This window comes from Pseudoliparis swirei, chromosome 23 (genome assembly GCF_029220125.1).
Source record: "Pseudoliparis swirei isolate HS2019 ecotype Mariana Trench chromosome 23, NWPU_hadal_v1, whole genome shotgun sequence".
Lineage (NCBI taxonomy): Eukaryota > Metazoa > Chordata > Actinopteri > Perciformes > Liparidae > Pseudoliparis > Pseudoliparis swirei.
This window is the reverse complement of record NC_079410.1, coordinates 20582307-20591871: the sequence shown is the minus strand read 5'-3', so window position 1 is coordinate 20591871 and position 9565 is coordinate 20582307. Positions and strand designations below refer to the sequence as shown.

Sequence of the window (9565 nt, the reverse complement as noted above, 5' to 3'; positions counted from 1 at the left end):
GTCAACGTACAGACGCGTGTGGCTGCGATAGATGCGATATTTTCCCGGGCGGCGCGTTTGGGGCGTCGCGATGTGGTCCTTTATCCATACTTGACACACTTTAGGTGGTTTTTGAAGAAGTGAAGTTGCAGTTTAAATGTTGTGTCCCTTGCTGGAGGGTGTCTGAATCTGGCGTATGTACCCTTGTCCCTTTTGGGCTGATGGCCGATGGACACGTGGCTGCACGATGCAACCATCAAGGAGCCCAGGCCGTCCATAAAGAACTCTGAAGTCAGAGACAGACATTCACACTTTTAGAAAAACAGCAACAGAAACTGAAAGAGTGGACTCACTGCAGCTTGGACTCCAGACCTACCCGAATGCGCCACCCTCTGGAGCTTAGGATCAAATCCCACCTGCTGTACAGCACGCGTTCTAGCCAGGAAGAAGTTGACCACCCCGCTGGCCAGAAAACATTGTGGGTAACCAGAAAGTGAGTGGAACCTCCCTTTAGACTTTCTGTAGAGGCAGCCGCCATCCAGTTCCTCTCCTTCCTCATAGAGGAGAGAGAAATAAAACTGGTTCCCTTTTACGATCCCACCCACCTGATGAGAATGGAGAGATCAATAAAAAGAATTTAGAGAGGATTCAGAGGAGCAGGAATCTGGAGCACACCAGACAACATATCCTTTTTGTTCTTCACTTTTTTTTTAACCAGAATTAATCAACACAAGCTCCTGACCACTTAAACGTGAACCATTTCATTCTCACCACATCCAGTTCGGGGTGTGCCTCCATCACCTCCACCAGCTTCTCTATCTTCGTCCCCTCTGTGAACTGAAAGTCATCGTCCACCCACAGGAAGTACTTGGTGGTTACCTGGGAGACCGCCAGGTTCCTGCCAGCAAACCAGCCCTGAGGGAGGAAACACACGTTTTACATGTTCATTTCAGGTGACGAGTACAATGCAATACAGATAATTGTGTTAAGGTCTAGAGTGCGGAGGACCCAAATGCAGCAGGAGTTACTCTAAAAAAATAAGCTTTATTTCCAGGACAGAAACACAGACAAACACCACACAGGAACAAAAAATACGATCCGACACCAGACAAACAGAAAGAAACAGATTAAATACACAGGGGAACGAGACACAGGTGGAGACACAGGTGGAAACAATCAGGGCGTGGCTGGAAACAATCAGGAAAGAAACAAACAAGCACAGGGAGGGAAGAGCAGGGAAACAGGAAACGAGACAGGGACTTCAACATAAAACAGGAAACACTCAGATCCTAACAAATTGACAAATATTTAGAAAAGCGTAATATAGTAAGGCAACATAGCTTTTGTTAATTTGTAGTGAATGTGCCAACTTTGATGTATACTTCTGATCCGATGTGAGGTCCTGGGATAGGGATGTCGTATGTGTACAGATTATAAAGCCCTTAAAATGCAAATTTGTAATTGGGCTATATAAAATAAACTGAATTGAACTATGTGTGAATATTTATATACGTCTCCTTGCCCCTGCTTCCTGCCTCCTACTCCTTGGCCCTGGTCTGGACCCTGCCTCCTGCCTCAAGGGCCGGTCCCCTGCCTCTGTGGTCCTGCCTCCTGCCATGGCCCTGCTGATGCCCCTCCTCTCTACCTCCTTCTGTTTACATGGATTGTGGTTATTTGGATCGTGGTCCATGCCTACTACTCATTAGTCATAATTTCTGTCATATTCATTTCTGTAACGCTGTACACATGACATATTTTGCTTCTGTCCATCCGAGGGGAGGGATCCTTCTCTGTTGCTTTCCTGAGTGTTTCATCCCTTTGGTCCTTGAGGGTAACCTACCCCAACACAAACACAATTTTGAATTGACTATGTGTGCGTGTGCGTGTGAGAGTGTGTGTACCTGTGCTGGCGGCATGATGTACTGTCTGATGTGTTCTCCAGTAATGTGCTCCGGTTCAAAGCTGTCATCAGCGATGATGACTCCTATGTCGCTATAGAAACTCTGGATGCTACTCAGCAACACCTTGAGTCGTGGATAGCGCAGGAACGTCTTGGTGATGACGGTGACGTGGGAGCTCACATCTGACCAAAAAGAGAAGTAGGGAAAGAGTTCCATAAAGAAAAGACTAACTGTCCCTGCTTGGGGTTCAGGCTCTGTGACCTGAACAGATAGAAAGTGATCATTTCATTGCTGCTCCAGCTGACTGGACATTTCAGTGTTCTTTAAGTGTCTTTTTATTACATGAGACTACAATGACTCCTGCTGCCAATCAACCCACACACATTAAACCAATTCCCTCATCAAGCCCCACACCTTACCTCCCTCAATTCTCCCTCAACTCCTCGCCAGATCATCAGTTCTTATTCCCGGAACGGCTACAACGGCCTCTTGGATTTCCAGTATACTCTTGTCTGTAAATGTGTGCTTTCCCAGCCTCTCTGCTCCCCAGGAACTCTCCTGGAGAACTGCCTAGCCACCCCAACCAGCCACCAAAGGACGCCATCATGGATCCCACACCACTGGCCTTGTAATATATATAATTGTGTTTTACTCCTGCACCACCATGACAAACATACAAATGTTCCCGTGGACATCCACTCAAGAACAACAGACTTGCAGTTTCATGTCATTGCATCTTATATTGATTGATCGTAGATCTAACTGGTCGTAAATACACTCAACAGCAGTCGTTATGCCGACACATCACCGACTGATGCTCCAATGTTTGAGAGCCGAGAGGCATCACTTTCCTTCCTCACCTGACTGACCGCTAACTTCATGTTTAACCCCCGAGACAGGCAGGAAGAGCGCGCCGCACACCTACTTTTTCCCATGTTGTATAGGACTGGAAGGAGAGGCTGTTTGATGGTGATGGGAAACACGGCCTTATGCTCCTCAAACTGGAAGGATACTAAGTACAGAAGCAAGTGTTAAAGTACACTGTAGGAATCAAACTGCATCAACAATTTCCACTAACTCATTTTACTCTCTCAAGATGAACATAAAAAACACAGAAACAGACATTTATGCAGAGACATAGCTGCACAAAACATTGACAACTGAGCGCATCAGGACTCATGCATGGATTTTTGAGCATTTCATTTCTGTAAAGCGAGCTTTTTTTCAGACAAAGATTTTGTCTTCTAGCTTCTGTTGTCTTCATACCGAGGTCTCCAGTGTGTATGTGGTAGATCGTGCTGGTGTAGAATACTTTAGCCAGCAGGTAGTTGAGGGTCACCAGGCTGCTAGACTCCATAATCATCTTGGTCTTCCCATCACCTGAGAGCATAACAAAAGAGTACATTTAATTTGACTTACTTGTTACCACTGCTTTGTGGATGAAAAACATATTCATCTAAATCTGTCTACGAACTTTAATGCATTTTTTTCCCAAATTCCGGTATGAAAATGCAATTCCTGATGATTAAAGCCAGTGTTAGGATTTCTCCAAGGTTTAGTTATCATGATCAATAAATAAGTCAAACTGTATTTGGTGCAGCACCTTTAATACAAGTTGGTGCAATTCAACGGGTGACTGACGAGCTGATAATGGGACCGAATATAAACAGTAAAAAAGTTGAGGACTAATGCACATGTGAATTTGAGATTATAACAATGTTTATATATGCATCACATGTGGCAATAAAGTGTGTTTCTATGGATGCAGGGATGGACTAAGCAAATATTTTCCTAGTATGGAAATGAGAGAAAACCAATGGGATTAAATAATTAACATATCTGAAACTCGAGAGCAGGGGTCGGGAACCTATGGCTCGTGAGCCATATATGGCTCTTCCGGTGACGGCATATGGCTACCAGACAATTTTGAGTTGGAAAAAAAAAAATCTCCGCCACCCTGTAATTTTCTCTATCGCGCCAGATTACAGCATAAGTAATTTAAGGTCCCTTTTCTTAAAGAGCACGTCTTTGTTCTTTTATTAAAATAAACGTCTGTTATTGATCGTATCTAACTAGCAGCATGTCACTTCTGTCTCTACGTGTCGCGTTAACACTTCTCGGCTCGCCGTCTCGCTCGCCGCAGAGGTCCGATGTTGGCGTGTGCGCGCCGCATTGGGGCGGAGCAAAGAAAAAGTCACCTGCACCCCCCCCCCCCCCCCGTAGTATCATGCAGCACCAGAAATCGCATTAAAAGCAAGACATATTTAATTTATTATACGTTAAAAATACTATATGGCTCTCAATGAAATATATTTAGAAATATTTGGCTTGTATGGCTCTCCCAGTCAAAAAGGTTCCTGACCCCTGCTCTAGGGCATGAGTTGCAAAATAGTGAAGCGGCAATATTAAGGTCCTGAATAAACATGCAAACATGGAAGATATGGCAGATATGGCCAGAAACAAAATGTACCAGCACATAATTTGTTGTCAGCTGTTGCTTAATAAAGCTGTTAATTCAGATGTCTGACTCTCACCTTGCACCATTCCTCCATCAGCAATCTCTGTGGTCAGGACCCCTTTGGACACTTCCAAGGAGACCTGGAGACAAACACCCGAGTGAATCAACTGTCCTCGGCATGTATTTTAACCGGTATTCATAAACTGCCTAGCTGGCTCAGAGCTAGCAGATCTGGGATGTTTGGCTTTGTACAAAGTTCTAAACTTCTGTTACATCGCTTCCTGACTGCAAGTAAGCAACATAGATATGTGTCTCTTAAATCAAAATCTCATAATAGCAAAGCTTAGGTTTATGTGGAAGTTAACTTTTCAAAATAACGTTTATGGCAGTCATTTGGAGGAGTAAAAATGTGTCTTGATAGATTGTACAATTTGAAGAACATTAATGAAATCATTACTTCAGATCATTCTTGGATGGAAATGTATTTGTTTGCTAAACAAAATGTTGCTAATAAAATGCTCTCAGTGGCCATGTGTTTTGTGAGGTATTTGTTTATAACATTTTCTTTCCAATTAATGAATTCTCCAAGATGGAAGAGAAAGTGAGGACAGGCCTTGCTGTTGCCCAGGAAAGAGCAGCCGTGTTGCTAAGATAACGCTTTCTGTAACAGTTGAAAAGTGGGAAGTGACCTGAAAGTCCAGTAGCATTGATTATGAAATGTTGAAAGCCAATGCTGATTGAGTGGTCATGTTCATGTCACCTCTCACCTTCATATGTTGGTCTGTCCCGACATTATAACAAGAATGCAATTATGGAAATAAATAGTTTTTTTGGCAAAAATCCAAGTTGGAAATTAATCAAATTCAAAACTTAACAAAAACTAAATAAATATTGGCTTTCAAAATGAAATCATTGAGCATCTGTTGCAGTTTTTTCAGCACCTGTAATCCCACAGTTGCAGCAAGCTTCCTGTCCCTTTTTACACCAAGATGGCTGTTGTACAATTATGTAAAATAACGTCATGGAAATGCTTCTGCATTATATCACTTCCAACAATAATCAAGAAACGATTTCTATGAAAACTAAAGAGTGATGATGATGTGAAACAATGTTTTGCCTTCATAATACCGATTTTTTTTTTGCCGTCATAATAACGCTGTATGTTTTATCCTCAAGTGTGTTGTCTTCACCAAATGTAAAACCATCATATGTTTTCATGGAGCTGTGAATTTGGATAAATATTCAAATGTCCAGCAGCCATCTTGTATCAGCCCCGCCACACGCTGCCATTCCAGCAGGTTGATCTGCAAGAAGGCCGTTACACATTGGGGTCGTGACTCACGTTTGCTGTCCGTGGAGCTAAGGAGCCTCTGTGTTGCTGTTTTGTAAAATACAATAACTTCAGAATGAATTCCACAACCCCAGTGTGTAAAAGCTTTCAGAATGACTTGACAATTTTTTACATCTATGGGATCACACAAACCTTGTAGCTGCTCCTTTGTCCTGCATGTAGTGCTAAACCTGAAATCAAAATGGTCTCGTACTTTCACACTACTTCATACTTATGGGAGTACACACTATCATTTCTGGCATTTCTGACATTATGCTGGATACATTCTCAAATAAAAATAAATAAACCATGAAGTGACTCTCACCGATCCAGCCTCCTCTCTTTATCTTATAGTAACTCTCTCCTAACACAAAATTGTAAAAAATACAACTTTCATTTTGCTATTGGCTGTGGTATTGTTTTTGGCTACAATACGGAGTGTGAGCTTTTCTTTCGGTTTTACCAGATCTTCCAGACACGTTAAATTCCAGATTTGACTCGGCTCATAGCTGAAACAAGATGAACAGGATGTAGCATACCTGGTACAGGAGTGGAGATCAGAGGCTGTACATGAACACCCTGGATAGGGTACTGCAGGGGAGAGTTGGGCAAAGCAAACAGCGGTGTGGATAATACAGACGTGGTCCTATCGGGAAGATGGGGGGGGGGGACATGAATCAACAAATATATATATACACATTTATTAGGATATATATATATATATATGCTGTATATAGATGGTACACCCTAGATATATTTTTTCGTAAAGTGCCGCTGAAGATTTAGATAACTGGATCCTTCCACTACCTGATTTTGAATTGTTGGAGCTCCTTGGCTCTGCGTTGCACCAGCTCCTCATACTCATCCTTCGGGAGTTTATTCTTAAGGAGCGTTGAGCCGTTAGGACAGTTGCATGGACCGGATTTGGGAACAGGACCCTGGGGTAGGAACCTAGAAGGGTGGCGGTAATATGAAAGTCGTGAAGGACGACAATTATATTCTTTTTCTCTCATATTAATTATCCCTTAAGAATAAATATGTCCAACATTGCTTGAGGTCTTGCAAAGAATTGGTTTAACTCAGACTGTACTTGTTTGTACTCCACAGATGAGAGGATGTTTTGCCACTCCACAAATTCAAGGTAATGAACCAGTTTTATTTTTTTTAAAGTCCCTGAAACATGAGCTGTATGGTTCCAGAAGCCTTTTTTGACAATACAATTAAATGTCAGGAAATCTATCTAACTGCTAAATCAATTCTAATAGCAACGGGGATGCTGGCGAGTCTGACGCTGGTCCGCCTGGGACAGTTTCTTGTTTAATTCTAACTTACTTACAATTTAATATCAGATATATATTTTTTTTTTGTTCAATAGTCTCTTTTTTAAATTCTTCTCCAACGCTTCGTTTTGGATTTTTCACCTGCTCTCTACTGCTACGTCTTCTCCCTGGACAACTAGCTGGCTAGCTGGCAGTCTCTCACTCAAATGAGCCAGCCGGCTCCCTGTCCATGCTACTGCTCTGAGACAGGTTGCCTGATAGCCTCTCAACTGTCGTCGTGGTGCAGTCAGTCTGACTGCTGCTTTTTCAGCTAGCTGTTAGCTTGCCGAAACTGCCTCCTCCGTTTCTTCGACTTATCCATAACCACTTTTTACCTCAGCTCCGATCACCTGTGGATTATCCTGATGTGCCTGTCACTTCTCCAACTCCAACAAGACCTCAAACAAGACCTCATGCTTGACATTTAATTGTACACATGGCATCTATTGCACCTGTCCATCAGGGATCCTCCTCTGTTGCAATCCTGAAGGTTTCTTCAGGAGTTTTTCCTGATCCGATGTGAGGTTCTGGGACAGGGATGTCTATGTGTACAGATTGTATAGCACTCTGAGGCAAATCTTTAATTTGTGAGAATGGGCTATACAAAAACGTTTTGCCATCTCTCCATCCACTCTGCTACTCTGTAACTTCAACATAAACGTTGACTCACCTGACTCCACAACCTCTAAAGCACTCCTGGACATCTTTAACTACTTCAACCTCACCCAAGATGTTGACTTTCCCACCCATAAAAAAGGACACGCACTTGACCTTGTCTGCACCTACGGCATTACCATCATCAATCTAACGAGCATAGACCTCACCATCTCTGACCACCTGTCTATCACCTTGGACATCTCAGCCCTCAGCATGATCTTTCCTATCTTCCAATCCACTCACTCTCATCCTTCAATTCAATCCCTGAACTGAAGGATGAGAGTGAGTAGATTGAACTGAAGGATGAGAGTGAGTGGATTGGAAGATAGGAAAGATCATGCTGCAGTTCAATCCCTGAAACAGCTCTCTCCTCCATAGTCTCCAGCATGAAGACCTCTACCTGTGCCTTAACCAGCATCAACCTCACCATCTCTGACCACCTGGCTATCACCTTGGACATCCCAGCCCTCAACACCCCAGCCCTCAAGATGTTCTTCACTTACTTCCAATCCACTCACTATCATCCTCAATGTTCAATGTTCAATCACTGAAACGGACCTCTCCTCCATAGTCTCTCAACATTGATGGCTCCATCGTCACCCCTGTATCTAGGTCTGAAACCTTGGTATCATCCTCGACCCCACCCTGTCTTTCACCAACCAGATCACCAAAACTGCCTTCTTTCACCCCAGGAACATTGCACGCCCGGCCCTCCCTGTCCTCTGCCACCACTGACATTCTCATCCATGCCCTCATAACCGCGGACCTGACTGCAACAGCATTCTCTTTGGTTCTGCCAACAAAATCCTCAATAAACTTCAGTATGTTCACAACACTGCCGCTTGACTGCTCACCTCCACCAGCCGCTATGAACACATCACACCGGTCCTACGCAACGTCACTGGCTCCTGTAAAATTCAGGATAGACTTTAAAATATTACTCACCATCTACAAAGCCCTAAACAACCTGAGCCTCTCTTCCTTTCAGACCTCTTCCCCCTCCAATCCCCAACCCGTTGTCTCAGGTCTGCCGGTGCAAACACTCTGAGAACCATCAGGACCAATCGGTGGACCTGGGGTGACAGGGCCTTCTCAGCTGCTGCACCCCCACCTGGAACGCCCTCCCCATCCACAACCGTCAGGCTCCCCCTGTCATCAATCAAGCATGCCCTCAAAACCCACCTCTTCAAACTCGCCTTCACCTGCTAACCCCTGCACCCTACCCTCCACTACATGACTCATTCTGCATAGCTTCTCCACTTTTTCCCCCTTTTTATCAGTGTTCTGTTTGTTTGTTTGTTTTGTTTGCTCCTTGTCTTTCTATTTAGTTATGTTTGGTTTGTCTATGCCTTGTGTAAATCGTCTTTGAGTGTCTCGAAAAGCGCTATATATATTAGAGATCATATTATTATTAATACACCAATAGAATGGCTATGTATGCATTGTTTATATGCTGGAGAACACGCACACATGCAGACACACACACAAAGACAGAGTGGGCTTTACCTCAATTTGTTTTGAGTGGGAACCTCTTTGGTCCACTTTCCAGGACAGTGACAGAATATCATGAAATAGCATGTCAGCAGGACCATAACAGACACAGCAAACTTCTGAAGCGATGCGCTGGAAAATACAGACATCTAGGGAGACAAGAGAGTACGTGATCAATTCATAAATATGTTTATGTTTTGGCTCATAACAATGAGGTGTTGAAAAAAGCCGTCCTGAAAATGCCACCTGATCTTTTCGGAAACTGGACCATGAAGTATATTTTAGGCATAAACAAACACTGGCAGTTCTGGTTCAGGAGAAAATATACAGTTCAATTCAATTCAATTCAATTCAGTTTATTTGTAGGCCTATAGCCCAATTTCACAAATTACAAATTTGTCTCGCAGTGCTTTACAATCTGTACACATAG

At 43.3% G+C, this 9565-nt stretch overlaps 1 protein-coding gene across 1 annotated transcript; it reads right to left on the bottom strand.

The window, feature by feature from the left end:
- On the bottom strand, positions 1-9236 carry LOC130188613 (beta-1,4 N-acetylgalactosaminyltransferase 2-like). Its single transcript, XM_056407018.1, has 11 exons — positions 9151-9236; positions 6476-6619; positions 6208-6314; positions 5822-5859; positions 4415-4478; positions 3147-3260; positions 2806-2892; positions 1881-2062; positions 751-894; positions 356-584; positions 1-265 (listed from the first exon to the last, which is right to left on the bottom strand). The coding sequence occupies exons 1-11, from the start codon at positions 9234-9236 to the stop codon at positions 81-83; spliced, it is 1380 nt and encodes a 459-aa protein (XP_056262993.1). The 3' UTR covers positions 1-80.
- Between the last annotated feature and the right edge of the window lie 329 nt (positions 9237-9565).

Coding starts and splice junctions, on each gene's coding strand:
- LOC130188613 (XM_056407018.1), bottom strand. CDS start 9,236: ATGGTCCTGCTGACATGCTATTTCATGATATTCTGTCACTGTCCTGGA. Junction 5,860..6,207: donor GATCTCCACTCCTGTACCAG/GTATGCTACATC, acceptor TTTTGATTTCAG/GTTTAGCACTACATGCAGGA. Junction 2,893..3,146: donor CATACACACTGGAGACCTCG/GTATGAAGACAA, acceptor TTCTGTACTTAG/TATCCTTCCAGTTTGAGGAG.